We start from the raw sequence: 24048 nt of genomic DNA, 5'->3' as shown, positions 1-24048 counted from the left end.
CCGAGAGGAGCGTCTCAATGCGATATCGGCCACGGTCCCATTAGGAGCAGGGACCCGTCTATACAGCTGGTGCATTCTGGGTATAGTGCCATGCTCAAGGGTACAGCATCAGAGCCCCCCCCTGCCTGGGATTGAAACCACAACCCTCCCCACCTGCTGCTCCACAGTGCTGCCCAATTGTAACTTACATCACTACTTGCATGTTGGAGTGTACTGTATTCAAAGAGCATACACGGGAGCACCTTAATCCGAAGCAATGATCGCAGGCGGTCCATTGCTAAAGGCACTGTAAACCTGCAGGCCAGTGGGGTGGCAAACACAAGCTGGGTCTGATCTGGAACAGTGCTTCCTTAAATCAGGGGTCCGCCCCCTGCTCCTGGAGGAACCCCTACCCTGCTGGCTCTCAATTTCATAATTGAACCCTTAATTGAAGTAATTTGCATACATTTGACTTTTTAGATTGTGTAACTGATAAGTTGGTTCCTTCATAAATTCCTTTTACAATTTCATACTTAACTTCAACCCCCCCACTGTTTAAACAATTAAGACTCTGGCTTTAGGAAATTCAGTTAAATTAAGGGTGCAGTTAAGTATTTGAGAGCTAAAGTAAAACCCTCAATTGAACTAATTTCCTTTAAAATTTAAATGACTAAAAGTTGGAGATTTGGGTATCTAGTATTTTTTTTATATAACCTGGCATCTCAAATGGTTTACATTGCTTAAGCTCTGATTAGGCCAATTATTAGTTCAATTAATTAGCACAAATAAACAGGACATTGGGAACACTGATGTAGATTGAAAGCCGGTGTTGGGAGCTTTTGTGATTGGATCACACTCTGAAGGACTTGTTCCCTCTAGCGGTGACTCGGCGCGATAACAGGCCATCACGGCCAGCGTTAGAGTGAGAGCAGGACTCTCAGGCAAGATTTTTAAAGTTGCTCCGGCTTTCTCTCCATAAATCCGACGGCAGACATGCGCCGAAATGAATGATAAGGGTAAAAAAAATGCAAAAAAGCTTGTTTTGTAGCAACCAAAACTGCAAAAGGAAAGTTTGAGTCTTTTCCAAACTGCAAATAAAGATACTAACAGGTGACGTGTAAGCTAAAAACTCCTCTAGCACCTCAGAGGCAAGATCCGATTTTGTGGTCTGAGCGATTACCTCACTCGGCACGTTTTGTTTTCAGCTGCTCGCATAGCAGGAAACGAGGCGACGCTACAAACTGCACCTGTAATGGCCCCCCCGCCGCCCCGTCTCGCCGTCTGGAGGGCGAAGGTGAAACAGGCGGCCGCACAGATGGGATCAAGGAGAAGAGATGATTCAAACAATCCGATTTTTATTGCTTGTGCCGAATCATCACATTCACACCGTCCACCATTTCCCCTTGATTTCTCTACCTGGTCACGGCAGAGAGAGACTACAGGGCCCCAAGTCACACTTACAACAGATAAAATAACAAAGGGCGTCTCGAACACAAACACGATTAAGCTTTGAACTCGTTTATATAGGAGTCCCAGTCAGGCCCTGGTTACACTGTAGTCTGGGCAGCACTGGCACGAATAAAGTCTTAGCATTGTGGTGATGCCACGCAAATACACGTCTATTTCAGGCGAGGCATTGAAAAAAAGAAAGAGAGGGAGATACAGCTCAAGGAGTAAAAACTGGTAGCAAGATGAGAAAAAGACAGGAAATATTTACAGACACTTGCAGAGGTCAAGATTGGATTCCCGATTCCTTTTTTAGCCTTTAAAACACGGTGGTCAAGATGGATCGAGGATGGATCTTAGTGTTGACGTGAGCCCCCGGGGGGGTCAAAGGTCACGAGCCCTTCCCTCGCCTTTAAAACCGCGTCCGCACAAGCGACCCTCGCCCATAACCAGCCGGAGTCAGACGAAGCCACAGCCACAGGAAGCGCGGTCTCACCAGCACCATTTCCTGGCATCGCGCACGCCGCTAAATACGACAAACAATAAAAAAAACTCGCACTTTGCAAAGCCACCAGCGCCTCACTGGGTCTAAACGGACGGCCGGGAGAGACACGAGGGGGCTCCTGTAATTGAACCGTGGCCTCTGTGGATCGCAGGCCAGGGTGGCTCGATTGAAAATACACACCATACATGATATATAAATAGCAGAACTGGTCTGAGGCTGCTGAGCGTCAGGATATAGTAGCTGGCTGGCATCCCGAGCAGAAAGATTAGTGGTGATGTCAGCCGTTGTAGGCAAATTTAAAAATATATATGTATATAAATAAATAAAATCCCTTCTGGGTCTACTGAATAATGCGTCTCAGGGTCCAGAGGTGTAGAAAAAACCCAGAAGGGCACCACGATAAAACGTCAAAAGAGAGAGAGAGGACATATTTGGAAGTAACAAAATCACGTTTTAATACAAACCGGTCTAATTTGGCACACATATTAAAATGGATCCCTGCCATATCGGAGTCACTGCAGTACTTTTATTTCCATTTTACATGATCACCCATCTTCCCCGTCAAAATATGAGTCTTGATTCCTGTTGGGAAGATTGCTTTAAACCTGAGCATTTCTTACGGTCTACGCACACTGTGGGTGCAAAATAGGGGAAGCGCCACACTTGACCAAAATCTCTGGGTGATTTCCGTACGAACGCTCGCAGGGACGGAGGCGGAGGGCCGGGCCGCGCAGGGGAGTCGGGGTGGTGGGCCGGTGAGAGCGATAAACTCCCGTCAGGAGGCATATGGTGGGGGCGTGGCGGAGCGCCCCGATCCTGGACCAAACCGGACTAGGGGGGAAATCATATAAACAAAGCAAAGACGACAAACGGACGACAACAGTGTCGCACAAAATGGTCGCCCCTCTCTCTCGGCCACCTCATCTGCCCGGTGGTGCTCGTCAGCGCCCGCAGGGGCGGGACCGGAGGGGCGCCTTTCCCCTCTTCACTTCTTGAAGAACTTCTTGTTGAGCAGGAAGATGAGGAGGTTGACGTTGATTTTGGCCTTGTCGAACATCTTCATCACCGCCACGCCCTCGTACTGCAGCTGCAGGAGGTCCTGTGTGCGGGCGGCGAGAGAGAGAGAGAGAGACTGTGAGTGGGAAACCAAGAGGGAGGGAGGAAGACAGACAGACAGACAGACGGAGGGAGGGAGGGAGACAGACAGACAGACAGACGGAGGGAGACAGATACAAAGAGGGAGGGAGAGAGACAGGGATGTAGGGAGGGAGAAAGACAGACAAGACAGGGAGGGATGGAGAGAAACAGACTGACAGACAAGGAGGGAAGGAGGGAGAGAAACAGACAGGGAGGGAAGGAGGGAGAGAAACAGACAGGGAGGGAGGTAGGGAGGGATACGGGCAGGCAGACAGGGACAGATGGAGACAGGAAGGGAGGGCGGAAGAGAGACGGACAGACAGGCAGGGAGGGAGAGAGACGGAGACAGACAGACAGGGAGACAGGCGGGCGGGCAGGCAGGCAGACGGACAGACGGAGGGAGGGACACAGACAGACACAGAGACGGAGGGAGGGAGGCAGGCAGACAGGGACAGACAGACAGACAGACAAGAAGGGAGGGAGAGAGACAGACAGGGAGAGAGATAGGGAGACGGGCAGACAGGGAGGGAGACAGACAGGGAGAGAGATAGGGAGACGGGCAGACAGGGAGGGAGACAGACAGAGAGGGAGGGAGGTAGAAAGACTTGGGCACATCATCATGTCCGAGTCCCACTGGCACACCGGGCCACCCGAGAGACATCCCTGGCGGCGGGCAACCCTCAGCACCACGCCCAGGCCCCGCGCTCTCACCTGGTACTTCAGGGGGAACCTCTCCATGTCCACCCCCATGAAGCGCGCCTTCACCAGGAAGGTGCCGCCCTCCTCGCCGGGCACGATGTCGAAGATAACGTTCTTAAACCTGAGCCGGGGGGGTGACACGAGAGCGGTCACAGGACTGGACTGGGAGATGCATTGTGAATGGCAGTATACTGGTATCATTTTATTCAACAGTGTTTTTTTTCGCTGGCGTTCGGGGTCAGTATGCAGCGCACACAAGCTGCCAAACTGATGAGTACAGTAAAGAGATGCAGTAAACCATGGCATCCACTCACTGTGTGACAGGCAGGTCCTCGATCTCCAGCAGGACGCCCTTCTCGTGCAGGCGGGCCGCCGTGTAGCTCAGGGTCGGCTGCTTCCCCTTCTTGCTCTTGCTCTCCGCGCTCTTCTTTCCGCTCCCCCTGACAGCGAAACACCAACTGGGTCACTTAAACGCACACACACGCTCTCTCTCTCACACTCAAACTCACACCTACACACCTGTGCTTGGCGGTCAGGTTGTCCAGGCAGGTGCGGATGTACTGGCTGTAGTAGTCGATCTGCTCGCAGTGGAAGGCGCTCTTGCAGTCCAGGCCGTGCAGCGTCTGTCTCAGCTTCACCAGCTCAGCCTGCCTGCGCTGCCGGTGCCGCCGCTGGTTCCGGATGTCCTGTTTGGGAGGGGCGAGGGACAGTGTTTTGGTGTGCCTGTGGGTCTGGGTTTCCCGGGGCTAGTGTCCGAGTCTGGACCGGTCACCTCGGATATCCGCCTCAGTGTGGCTTACTGTGGGGCCTAGCGACAGGGCCTGGCCTCTGTATCGGGGCAGACTATCGTGGTGACAAATGCCAGTGAGGTCTCCCCATACCTTTGCGATGAGCGCCAGGATCTGGGCCTCGCCGTCGGGGGGGGCCAGCACTCCCAGCCCCTCCAGCCTCCGCAGGCTGCGCAGGATCTTACGCTTCTTCTCCTCCAGGGACAGGTTGCCGTCGGCCACGAGCGACTGGTTGCGCTTCATCTTCTCGGGGGTGCGGGCGTCCCGCTGGGCGCGGCGCTGCATCATGCGAACGTGCTGCGTCTCCTGGGGGCCGAGGGAGGGCACGGGGTCACCGGGGTGGGTCGGGGGACCCCTCTGGGTGCGGTCTCACCCACATCGTTATAATTTGCACAGGTCACACACAGTTCATGTTTAAAATAGGGTGATTAAAACGTATACAAATGCAAGTGAAACGCTGCCCGGCTTCAGCAGAAGGCGCCGCCCGCTCACCTGGTCCTGAGAGGACGAGGCCTGCAGCACCTGGCCCAGCGTGTCCCCCGGCTGCATGCGGATCACGTCTATGATGAGCTGCTTGGTGCTGCAACGGAAGAGGGGGGTGTCTATCAACCACCGTGACGTTTTAAACCCAACTTTCCCAAAATCCCTCCCTCCCTCCCCCTCTCTGCATCTGACATGTTATTTACAGTCCATCATCCAGAAAGTTGACTGTGCAAAGGCCTCTTCTCCCTTTAAACTGTGCGCTCTCTCCAGTCTCTCTCGCTTTCCCTTCTCCCCGCCTCACCTCAGCAGCAGGCCCCTGGCGTCCGGCTTGTCGTCAGCGCTGCCGAAGATGTCGAACTTGCTGGTGAGCGTGAGGGAAACCTCCATCTTACTGTACTGGGCCAGGGTCTGTTCTGCGTTGGCGTCGCCCGGGCTCACCACCCCCTCGCCTGGACCAACACATACAGACAGCAGTGGACCGGCGTGTAAAACGACTCTCAAGGTTTGAATTTAACAAACGTAAATAGTGGAAACAGTTCAGGAGCCACAGTTCTGTTCTGAACATCCTTCAGAACATCCAGAGAGCCCGATCTACTCCACACCTGTGCACTGTGCACAGGGTGTAACGTTAACCCCCAAAACACAGTTATAAACACCCCTTATCACACAGGGACACATCTGATCTTTTGATGGATCAGAATGGTTACCTATGAGATCCACGATGGACGGCACCGGGCCCAGGTCGCGCAGCAGCTCCCGCAGGGGGTCGGTGGGGTCCGGACACAGCGAGTCCTTGTGCTCCAATAGCAGCTGAACGCAAACAGAGAACGACCAGACCGTTACTATTATTTATCAACTGTTCAAATCAAAACAGCGCGGAAGAGATCTTTTTTGAACTGTGCGCGCTGATTGGTCTTATAAATCACATGATGAGAAACCAGCCAATCACAGAGCCGCATTTCCAAACATGCATATACCTCTTAGCTCGTACGTAAATTGATTGGTATTAAAAACAGAGAAATTATGCATTAAATTAGGTTTAACCAGTTTGAAATCACAAACCGAAATCGGCTACTGTAGGTCCGTTACAGCGGGTCCTGGACCAAACCATTCTGAGATAGGGAGCAGGGGGGGTTAATTGTTATATATAACGGAAATAACCTAGTTTTTCCCCCTACAGTAAAGTTGTGCATGTCCAATCCCAACGTGTGTGTTAAATAAGTTAATACGTCGTGTGCAGGGATCTCTGGTCCAAACTGCACGAGATGACGTCTCGGATACAATAAGAGACACCCCTTCACACGACGTGTTAATGTCACAGTACAGTACGCCCTACCCTGCTGGTTTTTGTTCCAACCGAGCTCTCATTAACTTAATTGAACCCCAAATCAGAGCCTTTAAATATTATAAACAGTAGGGGGTTATATAGAATTTTATAGGAACCAACTCTTTCGTCACACATTTTAAAAAGTCAAACCTAAGCAGATCGTTACTTCAATTAAGGGTTCAATTAAGTAATCAAGAGCTCGGTTGGAACAAAAACCAGCAGGGTCGGGACTCGTCCAGGACCAGGGTTGAGAACCACTGCCATTAGGCTTTCAGTCTTTTTCGGGAACCTAACCCCCGCGGTCAGCAAAGGATTACTCCATGTGAGTTTGAATGAACACAATAAACAGTGATTGAATGCCGGAAGCTGATGGTTTTCATTGGATGGGTGAAAGTCAGGTTCTTCCTAGCCCATGTCCCTCTCGTGGTGGGCTGGCCTGTCTCTGGGGGGGCTCTGACCTGGTGCGTGTTGATGAGTTCGCCGAGGGAGATGTAGACCAGGGGCTTGTTGAGGATGACCGTCTCCGAGTACTCATCCATGTTGAAGCGCTCCTCGGGCTCAGGGACGTCGCAGGCAGCCACCAGGAACTTCCTGTACACGAGAGAGAGGGAGAGAGATTAATAAGAGCGCGGAGGCGTAGGGCGAGGGCAGGCCTCCAGCCGCACCACACCTCCGATGCAGAGCCGCCCCGACCCCTCTCCCACCTGAACTTGGCGTGTGTAAGGGTGATGTAGTCGTTGAGGGCCCGCAGGTGTGCACTGTCCCCCTGGAAGTGCTTGTGCGCGGCACCATGCTGCAGGATTCGGGCCACCGAGCCCAGGGTGCGCCGCTGGTCCGGCAGCAGCGCCGAGCCGGCCGAGAACTCCAGCACGTCGAAGCCGTCCGGGGCCACCACCGCCGGGTTCATGTAGCGGTAGTACAGCAGGTTGCCCACGATCTGGACCGGGGGTAGAGGAAGCACTGGTGAACAGGGGAGAGAGTTGGGAAGAGAGCGAGAAGCAGGGGGAAGCCAGCAAGTAAGAGCAAGAAGAGTGGGAAGAGAGGGAGAGAGAGAAAAGCAGGGGGGGCGAGAGACACAGAGAAAGACACAGGGAGGCAACAGAGAAAGACATGGAATATGAAATAGGGCAGGTTTTCCTTCATAGCGATAAGGAGAAAAGCGCCACCGGAACTCCTTGCAATCCCACAATGCACCGTTTCAGGTAAGACAGGAATTCCCATCTCAAATAGGCGGAGTTGTCTTTGGAGTTGATGGAGGGTCTTTGGTTTCAAAACCAGACAGGGAAAGCCACGCAGGTGACCGAGGGCAAGCCGTACCTTGTAGAGTTCGTCCTCGCTGGCCTGGGGGAACTTCTCCTGCAGCGCCTCCTTCAGGACTTTGGCGGTATAGCGCATCCCGTACCTGGCAGGAGAAGACGTGCGATGTCAGCTGGGGGCTTCAGAGCAGAGTTATAGAGAGAAGGCCGACACATGGAGGCCAGAGACAGGCAGGGACTCACGGCAGCTTGTCCAGGTTGCTGGTGATGGCGGTCAGCAGCCGGTCGGTCAGGGTCTTGAGGTGGCGCATGGCGATGTCCAGGCGGCGCTGCACCTCAGGGTGGCTGAGGGCCTGCTCCGCACTCACCTCGTATGGCAGGGAGCTGAGAGAGAGAGAGAGAGAGAGAGAGAGAGATTTAGGGGCCTGGCAGGATCTTCAGGTCTTTATTAATGCTGCACCCGAACTACCTTACTCGTTTCATTGGTGTTTTCAGAGCCAGTGTAACTCTCTCTCTCAAGATGCATGAATAGGAAGTTTTTTGGACTAAAAGTTTGCCTACTGGAGCCAAGAGGCTAGACTGGGGAGGGTGAAAATATACGAGAGGAGGAGATGGGAGGGGCCCTGGAGTCACATGACTGGGTGGGGCGGGGCTGGGGTCAGCTCATCTCAATTTTGATTGGGTTGGGGGCGGGGCTGACCTCTTCTGGCCGGTCTGCGACTCGGTCTGGTTGACCCAGCTCTTGTAGATCTCCACCGGGTCGGTGCGGATGCTGTGGCCCTTGTCCTGCAGCAGCTCGCGCAGGGCTGGCCCCAGGACGTCACGCAGCGCGTTGTGCCCTCGGATGTTGCGGTAGAAGCTGAGCAGCAGCCGGATCACCGTGGGGTTGCCTGTCACCACCTCCTGGGGCTGGTCCACCTTCAGCCTGGGCCGGAGGGAGAGAGGAGGGAGTCAGGGGGCGGCATGCCGGACACGGGGATGGGCGATACAGCGCAAAGGACACTAACGGTTACCGCCCGAAAACCGGAGCTTGTTAATTGGGTACCTGATCTCTTGGCGCAGGGCGGCGGTGAACAGCTGCAGCAGCAGGTAGGCCTCCCGGCAGTCGGAGCCATAGTTGAACAGCGTGAAGATCACTGACTCCAGGAAGCGGGTGGACTTGCTCTGGGGCATCAGGAAGATGAGCTGGGCCAGGTACAGGGGCTGGGTCTGCACAGGCACAACGCAGACCCATAGGTCAGCCATAGCTTCACCGAATTAACTACAGGAAGTCCACAAAGGTCACTTCCTGTTTTGGGATCGTTCTTGCTGCTAAACTGAAGGAAACCAGATCTTATTGACCACGGTTGACTTTATTGCAGGAGTGAATCGTGACCCTTTCTGCTCCAGGTGCATGATGGGTGGAATGTTAAGCGTGGAGAAACACGCCCTCAAAATAATTGCATCAAGATATGAGGAACAGCAAATCACTCATTCAAGCTCACAGTTGGGTGGGACTGCTGGAAATGCTTTTCTTGACCAGAAAACCACCAAATTAAAGAGTGAATGAGAGCGAGAGCAAACAAGAGCAAGAGAGAGACGAACGAAACAATCACAGTGTATTTGCCAGCTTGGTGTGAGCATAGTGCCACTTCACTGGGGCATTATTCCTGGGTGGAGCACCTACTGCAGCCCCCCCGCTCACCTGCAGCAGGTAGAAGAGGTGCTGGTAGGCCTCCAGTTTCTCTCTCTTCTCCTTGCTAAGGGACTTCAGGCCCTTCTGCTTGTCCAGAGCCATCATGTCCGACAGCTGCTCCTTGTTCTTCTTGGTCAGCTTCTTACAGTGGGACACCACCTCCTGGACTCGCCGAACCAGGGCCAGAGAAAGACAGAGCGCGTTTTTAAGGAGTCATTCAAACCCCCAGTGTCCTCTCCCAATGTATGTGTGTGTATGTGAGAATGTGCGTTTATGCATGGCAGAGGGTGTAGTTTACTCCGTGTTTATGCAGGGCAGAGGGTGTAGTTTACTCCGTGTTTATGCAGGGCAGAGGGTGTAGTTTACTCCGTGTTTATGCAGGGCCCGCCCCCTCCTGTCCGTGTGTCTGACCTGCAGGGTGACGCGGTTGCGGACCAGCAGGCCGATCTTCAGGTCCATGAGGTCCAGGTCGCTCTCCAGCTGCCGGTTGGCGCGGATGGTGCGGACCACCTCCCCCCGCAGGCGCAGCAGCTCCCCCTCCTGGCGGATGTCAGCGTCGCTCTGCTCCAGCAGGTGGGCGAAGGTGCGCACCACTGAGAGGGGCGGGGACTGGGAGCTCACTGGCAGGGTGGAGAGGAGGAGGGAAATGGATGGAGAGAGGAGAGAGCGCGAGAGAGAGAGAGAGAGAGAGAGAGAGAGAGAGAGAGAGACAGACACAAACAAAAATCATAAACAGCAGTAATTATACTTATATAACAGTAGTAATGAGATCAGTGATGTAGAGTTACCCAGCATGCGGTAGTCCTCCCGTGCTTTGTTCGCCCTGAAGAAGGCCTGGATCTTGACCACGGCCCAAACCTGGGAGATGACGAGATTTGAACGACAATCGTTTAAACACAAACCCATTGTCAACCAGTGCACCCAGTTAAACAGCGACAGATTAGCGGGAGCTTTATGCCAACTGGATTCAAATCAGAGCGCTGAAAGGGGCCCAGAGAACGTTATCAGTTATACACTAAGCACTCAACAGAAACTGATGTCATTTATATATCTTTATATACACACACACACGTATAACCTAACCCCCCCACCAAGCACTGTGTGTCCACCTACATTCTTCCTGAAGTGCCGCAGGCGGGCGCGGTACCTCCGGCGGGTCAGCCACATCCGCACACACGCCTGGATCTGCAGGCAACACCACCACATCAAGAACAGGCGGATTGATTAGCAGCATCAAGAACAGCTACTGATGGCTAATTGATTGATTGGTTATTTATGTATTTATTGGTAGGGCGACTTGCGGTTTACAATTGAAACATTACAAAAGTACAAATGTAAGCATTACATCCATAAACTGATTATTACATTACTGATTAATAAATGCAGGTTTCTAGTTCTGATAATGATCCCATATATCAGGGCTGGTGGTCAATTCCACTTTTTCTACTGCTTGTAAACGTTTGTATGAGCAAACACATACAATGTACAAATCTACATGTAAAGACTAAAGAGGGACAAGGTAAAACTCTCTATAGATGCAGATACAGCCACCATGTTATAATAAAATGTTATTGGGTGGCAGGTAAGGTGAATTTGTACTGTGCAGTTAAAGTAACGAGGACAAAACCCCATAGAGACAGCTATCTGGTTTAGCTACACATTTAATGTCATGGTCATTAAAGCAGCTACTTTAGCCAGAATGCCACCAGCTACTGTACATCAGTAGAAACAAAGCAGAACCAAATAATATTACAGTACTTTTCTATACATTTCAATACCTTGTGCCCATTTTTCTTCAGTTTTGTTTTTAGTTTTTCTTACACTTTCTTTGCGTGAGATTGGCATGTTTTTGGTATTTTTTCTGACATTATAATTTGGTCGCAGCCCCCCGATTTTGGTTCTCTTCTATTCTGCCACACCCGCACCGTTAGGACGCAGATGCCGTTCAGCCGCAGATCGATGGCAGGTTTCGAGCACATAAACTACGCCCCAGGAGATGCTTATGCCTAGAAACGGTTCTGTAGGCCGGGCCTCGAGACGCCCAGCTTCAGAGGAGATATCGGGAGGGGGGGTCAGGCGTTTTTAGCTTTTCACGTACCTTGACAACCGAGCGCCAGTGCTGATAGAGGTACTGCAGCCGCTGCCTGTACGCCCTCTGCTGCCTGTATCTCCTCCAGTGAGCCTGAAACACAGAGAGGAGCCCTTTCACCATCTCACCACAGTTAGAAATTGGTTTCCAGACTGATATAAACCACTGGTCCCCAACCCTGGTCCTGGAGGCCCTACTCTGCTGGTTTTTGTTCCAACCAAACTCTCAGTTACTTAATTAAACCCTTAACTGAAGTAACAATCTGCTTAGATTTGACTTTTTAAATCTTTAATAAGTTCTTTATACAATTAAATACTTAAAAGCCCTATTGTTAAAAATCATTAAAAGGCTCCGATATAGGCAACTATTACTTCAATTAAGTAAAAGCTGGGTTGAAACAAAAACCAACAGGGTATAAACAGACAGACTGGTAAGCAGGGTGGCAGTGGGCTGTGACTGCTGTACCTGTATCGTGATGATGGCGGGCAGCTGTCTCTTCAGGAAGAACCGGCGCTGGGTCAGTTCCCGGCGCAGGAGGAAGCCCCGCGCTCTCGCCTGCAGCCGGGTCAGCATGGGGGCGCTGGCCTGCCACTGCGCCTGCCGCCCGCTCGCCTCCGCCACCCCCGACACCACCGCCTGGGCGAGGGACGACATCGACACTCAGCACCGATAACACGACGACGATGTCACGGAAAACGAAAGGCAGCAAAGCCCCGTGTGGGGACTGGTTGCTTTTTAACCTGACCTGTATCTCGCTGTGGAGCAGGTAGAGGCTGTTCTGCTCGAAGCCCTGGGGTCGCTCCCAGCCACCCTCCAGCCTCTGCAGGTGGAAGTAATAGGAGCTCCCATCAAGCAGCGCGTGCCGGAGCCAGGGGCTTCGGTTGTCACCTGCGAACACCAAGGCAGAACGGCGTGTATATCTGACACAAAACAATTCCACATTATGAAGACATATTTGAACAAGCCCTATTTTTCCCCCAATAATGCACTTGTTGGCTTGCTAGGGCTGGCATGGGGATCATGTGCCCTGCTGACTGTGTGCATGTGCGCGCGTGTGGGGAACGGGGTCTCACCCTGCAGGGCCTTGGAGCGGAGCAGGGCGGACAGCTCGGCCTGGTAGGCGCCCGCGCACTCGGGCACCACGTTGCGCAGCGCCACCTCTGGCAGACGCAGGACGCGCAGGGTCTGAGATGCCTTGCCCTCCTTCACCGCCTGGTTCACGGCGGCCAGGCCCAGGGACACTGCGGCAGGGAGATGGACAGAGACAGAGAGGGAGACAGGGAGACGCTCATTAAGGACTGCCCACTGGGGGTCTTGTGGTTGGTCACTTTTGAAGGCACCCCCACACACAACAGCACTAGAAAAGGACACAGTGGGGAAAGTCTCTCTTAATTGATATTTAGGAGAATCTGGGCATATCTCCAGCGCAGGGGCAGGACTCAGGAGGTGAGGGGCACGGGGGGGCGGCACACTCACTCTTCAGCGCCCTCTGGCTGTCCTGGTTGGCCCAGCGCACCCCCTCCTGGATCTCGGCCAGCCACAGCTCAGCGCCAGGGTCCCCAGTCTCCTGTGGCGAAACAGAGCGCAGCAACACTGATACTCCCCCCGAGTTAGGTGCACCTCGGCCGATCTGACCAACTGCGCTCCTAGAGGGGGAGCATGAGGTTTACGTTCCCGTCGCCTCCTCCCTGCCCACCCACCTCTGCCTTCAGCCTCCTGGCGCGCGTCAGCACATCGTGGTAGCGCCGGGCGTTGGCGAGTAGGACCCCCTCCAGTCCGCTAGAGGGCAGCAGCAGGGCGGCCACCGTGCGCTCAGGGTCACTGCGGGACAGAGCCTGGTTAATCAGGCCAATGGCGAGGATCTCTGGAAACAAAAATAAAAACAAGAAGGTGAGGAATAATCTTTAGCGAGAATGCAGTGACCTTTGACCTTACAATGCTGGCTCAGAAGTACAATTGTCACTTATAAGAATATAGAATTAAGAGAATAAAGCCTCAGTGTGGCTCAGGGGTCAGAGGTCAGAGGGGAACAGCAGACTCACGGTCATGCTCTTCCTGCGCCGCCAAGTTCACGGCGTTGACGCCGCCCTGCAGGTCGTTCCAGGTCAGCAGGGGTGCCTGTCCCCTCAGTCCGGACAGCTCCTCGAAGTACCTGGGCAGGGAGAGGGGCATTGTGGGGGCCTGGCTGTGCATGCAGTGTGTGTGCAGGGTGGGTTCTGCCCCTCATTAGGGGAGAAGGGCGACCCCGGCTCACCTCTGGACTAAGCCGTCATCGATGTCAGCCAGGCCGACCGCCGGGCTGATCAGGGCCGTCCAGAACCCCGGGACGTCTCCCGCTTCCAGGGCCCGGTTGATCAGGGCCACGGCAGACAGCATCTCGACAGCGACGAACAGCTCCTCCTGCTGCAGCTCCCCCTGGTGGCCCAGAGGAGAAAGCACACAAGTCCAAAATCCACTCAATGCCCTTCACAGTCAGTACAGCATAGCAAATGGGCACCAGTAGTGCACAGCAGGAGTGAAATCCACACTGGTGTATGGATACACTGGTTGCTGGCCTGGCGTGGCGTGGGGCTCACCTGGGCACTCTGCCTCTGCAGGGGCGCCAGCTCGTGCTGGTACAGCTCTGCGGCAAAGGGGAAGACGTCCGGCAGCTGGGCGTCCGGGTTCATCAGCGCCCGCACCGTCTGCCTGGCATCGCCTCCTTGCAGCGCCTCGTTGATTTGACGCACTGCCAGCTGCACTGCACAGGGGCACACACACACACTGTCATTGTACAGCACAGGGACACACGAACGCATGCACACTGTCATTATACAGCACACCACACAACACAACACAGTCATTATTAAGTGTTACAGTATTTACCAAATAAAATTAATAGAATTTAAGATATTTTTCTCTCTAATAGACAGACTAAGCCTCTCAAAATAAAGTGGGGAGTTTCTAATTGTGGGAAAGTCTGGGCTCTGTACGTACTGGTGTGGGAGCGCTGGGCCTCTTCATTGGCCACCCAAACCCCCTCCTGTAGCTCCTCGCGGTCCAGAGCATCCACACAGCCCAGGTCCTGCAGCGCACACAACACACAACATCCCTCCTATAAGAACTACGGCCAAGGAGACGCACCAAGCATCCCACTTTGGATCTTATGTTTCCAAAAATTTGCAATGGTTATTTCTGTCCAACGATGGTTACCAATTCAGTAATAGAGCTTATATTAAGAGTCGAACACCCCCCGGGCCCCTACTTCCTCCAACCACCCCTCCTTCCACTGTCCCATCAGGCACTAGGCCAGTAGATGCCAGGAGGCACAATGGCCGACAGAGCGTGCCATCCTGTCTGGCGGGCTTTGGCTGTCTCTCACCAGGGCCTTCTGCTCGCGGTCGGCGGCCAGCTGCTCGAGGTACAAGTGGGCGTGGTCTCTCTGCAGCGCCCGCAGCGCCAGGCAGGGGCTCTGCAGGGCGGTGTACAGCGCTAGGGCGTCGGCGTGCTCCAGCGCCTCGTCCACACACTCCAGCGCTGCCTGCTCTGGAACACACACAATCACGGCCAGGAAGGCTGAGTCAGTGCCCTGGAACACACATGCCGCACAGACGTAGACACACACATGCACTCAAACACGTAGACGCCACACGTGTATGCACACAGACACCACACACACACACACACGTAGATACACGCAGACACAGACCAGCCCCAGTCATCGCTCTGTCACAGACAGACAGACACGCTGCTCTGAACCACAATTAACAAAAAGTTACATTTAGGGAGGCTTCGTATAACTCAAAATAATGCTTTAACTATATCTCCCCTCCATCCCCTCCCTGAAACAGACCCTCCTCTCTCTCTCAGTCCCAGGGCAGGATACGTGTCCGATCGCCTTTGGGTCTAATAATTAAAATAATGATAAAGAAAAAAAGTCAATCTATCCTCACCATTGACCTTGTTGATATTGCTTTGGATTTCCGCCTGGGTCAGGTACTCCTCATAGATGTCTTTCTCTTCAGAGCCGTTGCGCTGAAACGGAAAGGAGCATTCAGTCGCTGTGTGCAGACTAATCATTAATTGGACTAATAATGTCTGTCAATTGACTTTTCTCTAATGGTTTAGCGGTCGAAAAAGTCTAAAGTCAATTTATATTTTCCCCGAATGCTTGAAAAAGGATTAAAAAGCTCTGATTGGCCCAATGATCCCGTTCGTTAAGGGTTTACAGAAGCCACTGAGAGCTCAGCTGGAACAAAAAGCAGGAAGTGGGGCAGCTGCATCAACTTGGTGATGTCACTTGCCTTCAGCCAATCGGATCAAACCAAACTGACACAGCTGGCGCAACACCAAGTGAAGGGGGGCTTGTTGCCAGTCGGCCTTAAAGGTCTGGCAGCCATGTTGGACCCACCCTCTTCCCGGCGCTGGTGGCCTTCTGTGCCCGGGCCTGGTGCAGCATCTCCTGGTACACGGGCGCCAGGGCGTCGCTCAGGCTGGTCAGCATGGCGTTGGGGTTGCGCAGCGCCCGCGCGGTGTCCTCCACACTGCCCCGCTCCACCGCCTCATTAATGGCGATCACGGCCGCATGGACTGCCCGCCGGACAGAGAGAGAGAGCGAGAGCGAGAGAGAGAACGGGAGGTAGAAGGAGAGAGAGAGAAGGACAGAAGAACGAGAGTACGAGAGAGAAGGAGAACAAAAAAAGAAAGATTCAAGACTTTAAAAGACCAATCTTTAGAAAAATGTAGACCCATTTTCACAGCAAGTAAGGTTCAAATACCATCTAACCTCTATCCGTTCAAGCTGTATGAACTGTAGAAGAATCAAACATCTTCATGCGAGTGCAATACATATAGTACCAGCGCAAGAGAATAAAAACAGTGCTCTCTCTGGACCTAACTAGTAATGCTCCAAAAAACAAACAGAACTATCTTCCACATTTCGGTCCATACGTTAGGTACCCTATTGCAACTGCTTCCAGCCTTCAGCCTCTGTACTGTGTGGCTGGTTGGGTTGGTCTCCTTACCTGCGGCCTCGTCCACGGACAGCTCGTTGGCCAGGATGCCTCCGATCTTGCTGAAGGCTGGCATCTGGATCCCATACTTGTCCAGCTCCCTCTTCATGTTGTTGATCTCCTCCTCTGGGGAGAGAGAGAGAGAGAGACATGAGCACCAGCTGTAAATAAAATAGAAATACAATGACATACATACACTCACCTAAAGGATTATTAGGAACACCATACTAATACTGTGTTTGACCCCCTTTCGCCTTCAGAACTGCCTTAATTCTACGTGGCATTGATTCAACAAGGTGCTGAAAGCATTCTTTAGAAATGTTGGCCCATATTGATAGGATAGCATCTTGCAGTTGATGGAGATTTGTGGGATGCACATCCAGGGCACGAAGCTCCCGTTCCACCACATCCCAAAGATGCTCTATTGGGTTGAGATCTGGTGACTGTGGGGGCCAGTTTAGTACAGTGAACTCATTGTCATGTTCAAGAAACCAATTTGAAATGATTCGACCTTTGTGACATGGTGCATTATCCTGCTGGAAGTAGCCATCAGAGGATGGGTACATGGTGGTCATAAAGGGATGGACATGGTCAGAAACAATGCTCAGGTAGGCCGTGGCATTTAAACGATGCCCAATTGGCACTAAGGGGCCTAAAGTGTGCCAAGAAAACATCCCCCACACCATTACACCACCACCACCAGCCTGCACAGTGGTAACAAGGCATGATGGATCCATGTTCTCATTCTGTTTACGCCAAATTCTGACTCTACCATATGAATGTCTCAACAGAAATCGAGACTCATCAGACCAGGCAACATTTTTCCAGTCTTCAACTGTCCAATTTTGGTGAGCTTGTGCATATTGTAGCCTCTTTTTCCTATTTGTAGTGGAGATGAGTGGTACCCGGTGGGGTCTTCTGCTGTTGTAGCCCATCCGCCTCAAGGTTGTACGTGTTGTGGCTTCACAAATGCTTTGCTGCATACCTCGGTTGTAACGAGTGGTTATTTCAGTCAAAGTTGCTCTTCTATCAGCTTGAATCAGTCGGCCCATTCTCCTCTGACCTCTAGCATCAACAAGGCATTTTCGCCCACAGGACTGCCGCATACTGGATGTTTTTCCCTTTTCACACCATTCTTTGTAAACCCTAGAAATGGTTGTGCGTGAAAATCCCAGTAACTGAGCAGATTGTGAAATACTCAGACCGGCCCGTCTGGCACCAACAACCATGCCACGCTCAAAATTGCTTAAATCACCTTTCTTTCCCATTCAGACATTCAGTTTGGAGTTCAGGAGATTGTCTTGACCAGGACCACACCCCTAAATGCATTGAAGCAACTGCCATGTGATTGGTTGGTTAGATAATTGCATTAATGAGAAATTGAACAGGTGTTCCTAATAATCCTTTAGGTGAGTGTATTTACATGTTTGAAATCAAATCAAAAAAATAAATCTGTAAATAATAAACTTTTTATTTCAATGTATAAAAGATCATTTATATTTCATTTAAAGTTTTTTCTGTACTTTAATACATTTTGTGATTTACAATTATACAATTTAATTTTCCATATATGTATGTTCAGTTGCTTTGACAATACAAATGTGTTTGTCATGTCAATAAAGCACCTTGAATTGAACTGAGAGAGGAGGGGGGGACAGAGAGAGAAAGAGAGAGAGAGAGAACAAACACACAAACAAAACACTCACAGACAGACAAATCTGTCGACCAAAACGAGTTCTGGGAAATGTGGAACAATTTAAATTCAACAAAACAACAAGAATTGGAAATACAAAACGGAACCATTTGGAAAAAATACTTTGAAAACCTTTATAAAAGATATCCAACAAAATGATCTGACACACAAACAAATTGAAACTAGGGAAAAATTGAAAGTACTCGAAAAATCTATTAAAAATAAATCAAAACACAATTGACGCTCCAATCACCCTACAGGAACTATCTAAAAAGCTCCAGGCACTTTCACCCAGAAAAGCCTGCGGCCTGTACAGCATCAGCACTGAGATGCTCAAACACAGCAGCGCACAACTGCAGGAGGCTGAGCTTAAATTGTTCAACATGGTCCTCAGTACTGGTTACTTCCCTGACATCTGGAACCAGGGGCTGATCACCCCAATCTATAAGAGTGGAGACAAATTCGACCCTAACAACTACCGGGGCATCTGTGTGAGCAGCAACCTGGGGAAGGTGTTCTGCAGCATCATTAACGCCCGGATACTGGCCTTCCTTACGACACAGTGTCCTGAGTCAGAGTCAGACTGGATTTCTACCGAATCACCGCACAACCGATCATATTTACACCCCACAGACCTTCACAGACAAACACGTCCTGAAAAGAGTCCCCCGAGTCAGCTGGCCCTGAAGCTCACGGCACTGACCCCCACTAATACTGCGAACAGAGACCAGCCTCAGGTCAGCACTGCGTACCTGCCCCCAATCAGTCAACCAAATTATAAAGTTAACCAAAACCTCCTATCTGGAACAATGAAACTAAACTAAACTGGATTGCTATCGGGCCCTAAAGAGAGAATACACCCTGGCAGAGTATCGCTTCACTGTCAGAGATGCGAAGTAGAGACGGATCCTGACCAAGTACAGGCTCAGTGACCACAGCCTGGCCATAGAGACGGGCCGACACAGGCAGAGCTGGCTGCCCAGAGAGGAGCGGCGCTGTGGTTACTGCGAGACAGGAGAGTGCAGACAGAGATGCACTTCCTCCTGCACTGCAGTAAATAGAGCCAAATTAGGGAAATATTCTTTAATAAATTCATTAATATTATAACATCTTTTTCAGAATTGATAAATGCAAAAAAAAAAAAGCTATCCTCCTGGGGGAGGGACACACAGCCCCCCTGGCCGCCCAATATGTAGCCGCCTGCCACAGCCTGAGGGGCTCACTGTGAAAACATACAGGAGCACCAGCTGTTAACTATAAATAAAGTTAATGTACATGTCTATTAAGATTTTATTTATAAATTATATTGTACTTTTTCCATTTGTTTTTTTTTTTAATTTAATTTAACTGTATGTGTGTAATATTAACTGCTTTGGCAATTGAATTGAATTTAAATTGAGAGACAGAGAGAGACCCACACTGGGACTCAGGCCGGGCTAAGAACCACAGTGAGATCTTGTAAGCAGTCTGTCGACCTGATGAAGAGACAGAGAGGTTTTTACCTGTGAATTTGACTTTGCCATACAGGTCCTGTATCGGAGGGGCCAGCCCGAGTCTGAAAAGGTACAGACTGCAGGAGAGGGAGAGAGAGAGAGACACATCAAGACAGAAAACAGGAGACACTTCTTCACACAGAGAGTCACAATCTGAACAGACTCCCCAGCGATGTGGCTGAAGAGACGATTTGGGAACATTCAAAAACAGACTGGATAGGATCCTTGGATCACTTAGTTATTAATGGACACCAAACGAGCACGATGGGGCGAATGGACTCCTCTCGATTGGACACTTTCTTATGTTCTTATATCATCACAGTATCTCAAAATTCAGCACAAGGAGGGCAGACCAGCAACTATAGGGAACCGAGGCAGAGCGGCGAGCCCACCTGAGCGCGTGGATGCAGTACACCGTGCGCGGCATGTTCTTCCTGTCGTAGATGTCTGTGGTCTCTGGGTAGAAGATCTGAGAGGAGAGGCGAGGTGTCAGGTCTCAAAGAGCACACAACTGTGAGCAAGAACCAGGACTTCACTATTTTAGGGTAAAATTCGATTTCCTAGGTCTAGAAAAATTAAACACTGGAAAAGAAAGAAACCAAAACACAACAACAACAACAAACACATGTTCAAAAGCGTGATTAGGAACCGTCTCTTCAGTCAATAAACCGTAGATGACGGAGGCTGACACTTAAACTGATGCTCGGGGAGCGACTCCGCCAATGGGGAAGCGAGGGAACGAGAAACTCTCCAGTACCGAGGGAAGCCCGACTTCCGCCATCGCGTTGCGCCAATGGTTGATGTTGTCGGTGTGGCGGAAGTTCAGCCCGGCGGCCTGTGGGAGACAGGGGAGAGCAGAAGGAGGGAAGAGCATCAGTGAGACCGTGACTGTGCGGTGGGAAGTGTGAGGACGTGAGACGGGAGGGGCAGACAATGGGGCTCAGAGCACTGCACGCCACGCATGAGCAGCTGCGACTCACGCCTCTTCAAAATGCAGCAAACTTTGTGAACGCGCTGGTTGCATAAACATAGACTGAGTCTTTGTCTCAGTATAATTAGAAGTCATACTAACGATAGACACTCGAAACTGCATGAAAGTCTTTCCTTAGACTGGTCTCACTTACACAAAGCATTCTGGGTATTTTAAGATACATGGCGGACGCATCTCTAAAACAGCGACGATCCGAGCTCAAAGTCACTGAAAATCTGTGAATGTTATTGGAATATAATGCAGAAAAATATATACTTTGGGGGAATTTTCAGAAACTTGCTCTAACGCACTCAAACACAAGCTCTTAGATGAAATAAAGTAGAGCGTCAATCCGCTGTGTGTGTGTCTGTAAAAGACGGGCAGAAATGATGGATGAATGCATTAAACAAATATTTAAAAGGTGGCATCTGGGTACTGGAGGAGGACCGCCCTCAAAACTCAAACAGAGCACAGGATTGGTTATTGAAGGCTATGGGCGGAGTCTCTGGTTTGGGGGATGGCCAGAGGGCGGGAGAGCAGTGTGTGAGCCAATGGGAGGAGTCAACATCAGTAACAGTGATTTTCCCAATGGAAAAATAGATTTAAATCCTAAATTGGCCTGAGGAGGCTAACTTTTTTTGACTCTCACTGGACTAGTTAATGGTCAGATTAAGACTAGTCAAACGGTTTAGACCAAAGATGCACAACTCAACTTCTATCGCAGGTCGCATATCCAAAATATTGATTTAACCATGTGTTGAAATGGGCCGCACACAGCAAAAAATATATAATTCAGTGTTCTCTGCCATGCTCAACCTCAGCCGCAAAACACAGGCTGAGATTATTGTTCTATCTACAGCTATATAATTAAGAGTGACGTTTAATTACAATTAACTTTTATATACAGTACACACTCAAGGCATAGTAAGATTAAACAAAAGGGACTAAATGGATTTAATTATTAATTGATGTATTCATTTATTTTTGTAATAAGAAGCCAGGAAATATGAAGGGAAACTGAGACTCAGTCAGGGCAACGACTTTTGCGTACATTTCCAGATTCTCATTTGTAAAATTGTTTTCACACTGTCTCAGTGGGACATTATTCAACTTTTTGACAAGCTAAACAATCTAAAAAGTCAAACAAAGTAGATCAGGGGTTCAAATATGGTTTCGATGGGGTACAAGAGACACTCGGTGGGAACCAACACCAGCAGCACAGAGAGGGACCCCAGAACCAGGGATGAGAAGCCGGGACCAGCACCTCCGACCCTTCTGTGGATCTGTAAACGAGGAAGCTGAATCCGGTTTACAGGTTAATAGAAGCCGTGGGATGTGGCATTGTACAGATGGCGGGGCTCACCTCGTAGCGTCCTTGGTCCAGGTCGTAGATCTTCTTGAGCGGCACGCTGCTGGGGGCGAAACAGTGGCCCAGTTTGGCCAGCAGCACCCCGTTGCGCAGCCCCTCCTCCAGCTCGGTGGGGGCGGGCAGCTCCTTGTGGAGAAGGGCCTCCATCCACCTGCGGTAAGGGAAAGAGGCATGAGAGCCTCCAACACACACACACACACACACTGTGCCTCTTGCAGGGTTTTTATTTGTTTATTAAGGGGCGGGTGGGTAGTGGGCACTGACCTCTTGGCCTCCTCCAGATGGCACAGGTACTGGTAGGCCACGTTCTGGACGCGCTGCTCGTCCATCTCCTCGGCAGTCAGTCTCTCGTCTGATTGATACACACAATGAGTAGATCTCAGGGTCTGAGGCTCCAACACAACAGCGAAGTCCCTTAAACACTCGCAACGGCATGCGGCCAGGATATGACAAAGTTTGCGTTCTCTCTTCTGGCTCTCAGTAAACCCGCAGGGCTGAGACCCTAGAGCAGGGGTGTCAGACTCCAGTCCTGGGGGGCCGCAGTGTCTGCTGGTTTTTGTTCCAACAGGAGCTCCCAATTACTTAGTGTCATTATTTACTCAGGTAGGCTTATCTTACACTATTTTATTTTTATGGTCAATACAATGTGTCCGACTCAAAACACTGAACCCACAGAACATTTCAGAATCTGTAGAAAGAAAGGTTCAATTCATCAAATTGTATAATTAGACCAATAAGCCCGGGGACCAAATTTAGCCCACACCCACACTTGTTTTGGCCCGCAAAAAGTATGACATAAATAACCTGTGAATCAGACACATTTAAAAAAAAAATAAACACTTTAAATACTCAATTGGAAATCACATGACAACAAATCTCTTCAGTTCGGATTTGGAAAGGTGGTGATCAAAACAAATTAAACGTTTGTTGCATAAAAGTGGCAGGAGGCTGTTGGCACGAGGGACACTTGTGTGTAATTTGTTTTCAGGCATTTTACAGTTGCCACAAACACATATATATATATTATATATAATAATACAACCTGAGACGAAACACTGAAAGCTAAGATAATTAGCTGGGCCCTAATTAGACTAGGTAATTAGGAGCTGGGCTGGAACAGAGTGCCAAAGACAGTGCCACCATGCAGGAATTGAGTTGGAAAGCCCTGTTTTAAGCACAGGGGACAGGACACTTGTCCACAACCAACACACAATAAGCAACACTATGAATCAGAGAAAATGTAAGATGCACAAGACATAATGATAAATAATAAAAACCAAACAACCAATTAACTATATTCTCGAATTAGGAGAAATGACGACACACTAGTCTACTGATTCAGAACGCATTTGATTAGTCGATTCTGATTGGTCCCGGCCTGGTGGCGCAGATGTCCGCAGTTCGGCGCAGATCTGCACATTTCCAGCGATCCCAACGGGTGTGCGCTGACAGGGGACACGTTGCCCAAACCGCAGCGACTCAATTAAAGCCAGCAAAAGGATCTCCGAGCCCCAGAGGACGGGTGGGGTAGAGATCAGTGGGCAATCATAAAGTCCCTTCCAGGATAAAGACGCGTATTTCGTGTTACACCTACACAGCTGCAGGCCGAGCAGCGCAGATTCCCGCAGCTCTGCGCCGCTCCGCCAATGGGAGCACCGGAAAGATGCAGAACTGCGGGAATCTGCGCAACCAACACGACCACACTTTAAACAGGGAAACCACCACGATACACCACACACACACAGCAGTATACAGGCCACCGCCGCTCGATGAATGATATGACATTACAGCAAACACACTAATAATAATAACAGTAATAATAAAGCTGGCAACTTACAGGCCGATCGCGTTTGTCCTTCACAATCCCCCATCTTCTTTAAAAACGAGGCTTTTCCACCAATAACACAGAGAACAAAGTATTTTTGCACAAAGATGACAATCCTAGTGACGGATTCTGCGGATTCACTTCTCTGTATTTGTAATGGAAGTCACTTCATCTTCATGCTTTCAAATTATGGGGGGGAAAAACACACTTTTAATAACCCAGCGAGGTCCCTGGAAAAAGACCGGTCCTGCCTGTGTTTACTTTCTGTCTGGTTTGAAAATCCCGCCGTCAAACTCGATAACTGACGGTGGCGCCCACTGGCC

The 24048-nt window shown here is 50.7% G+C and overlaps 1 protein-coding gene across 1 annotated transcript; it reads right to left on the bottom strand.

Annotated features, from left to right (window-relative positions):
* Positions 1 to 1314: 1314 nt before the first annotated feature.
* On the bottom strand, positions 1315 to 24006 carry iqgap3 (IQ motif containing GTPase activating protein 3). Its single transcript, XM_066721183.1, has 38 exons — positions 23738 to 24006; positions 22165 to 22252; positions 21895 to 22051; positions 20319 to 20396; positions 19954 to 20030; positions 19571 to 19638; positions 16388 to 16501; positions 15775 to 15953; positions 15317 to 15398; positions 14746 to 14909; positions 14361 to 14448; positions 13961 to 14124; positions 13639 to 13799; positions 13427 to 13536; positions 13085 to 13248; positions 12861 to 12951; positions 12458 to 12625; positions 12130 to 12272; positions 11850 to 12020; positions 11394 to 11477; positions 10409 to 10480; positions 10084 to 10153; positions 9707 to 9915; positions 9305 to 9457; positions 8666 to 8829; positions 8321 to 8545; positions 7864 to 8004; positions 7682 to 7766; positions 7069 to 7301; positions 6823 to 6955; positions 5745 to 5847; positions 5339 to 5486; positions 5047 to 5134; positions 4648 to 4860; positions 4286 to 4452; positions 4081 to 4206; positions 3779 to 3887; positions 1315 to 3029 (listed from the first exon to the last, which is right to left on the bottom strand). Exons 1-38 carry the CDS (start codon positions 23769 to 23771, stop codon positions 2916 to 2918), a joined length of 4938 nt encoding a protein of 1645 aa, XP_066577280.1. The 5' UTR covers positions 23772 to 24006; the 3' UTR covers positions 1315 to 2915.
* Positions 24007 to 24048: the final 42 nt, after the last annotated feature.

The sequence above is a fragment of the Amia ocellicauda genome, chromosome 14, assembly GCF_036373705.1.
Source record: "Amia ocellicauda isolate fAmiCal2 chromosome 14, fAmiCal2.hap1, whole genome shotgun sequence".
Lineage (NCBI taxonomy): Eukaryota > Metazoa > Chordata > Actinopteri > Amiiformes > Amiidae > Amia > Amia ocellicauda.
The sequence above is the reverse complement of the archived record's forward strand: the minus strand, read 5'-3'. Positions and strand labels throughout refer to the sequence as shown.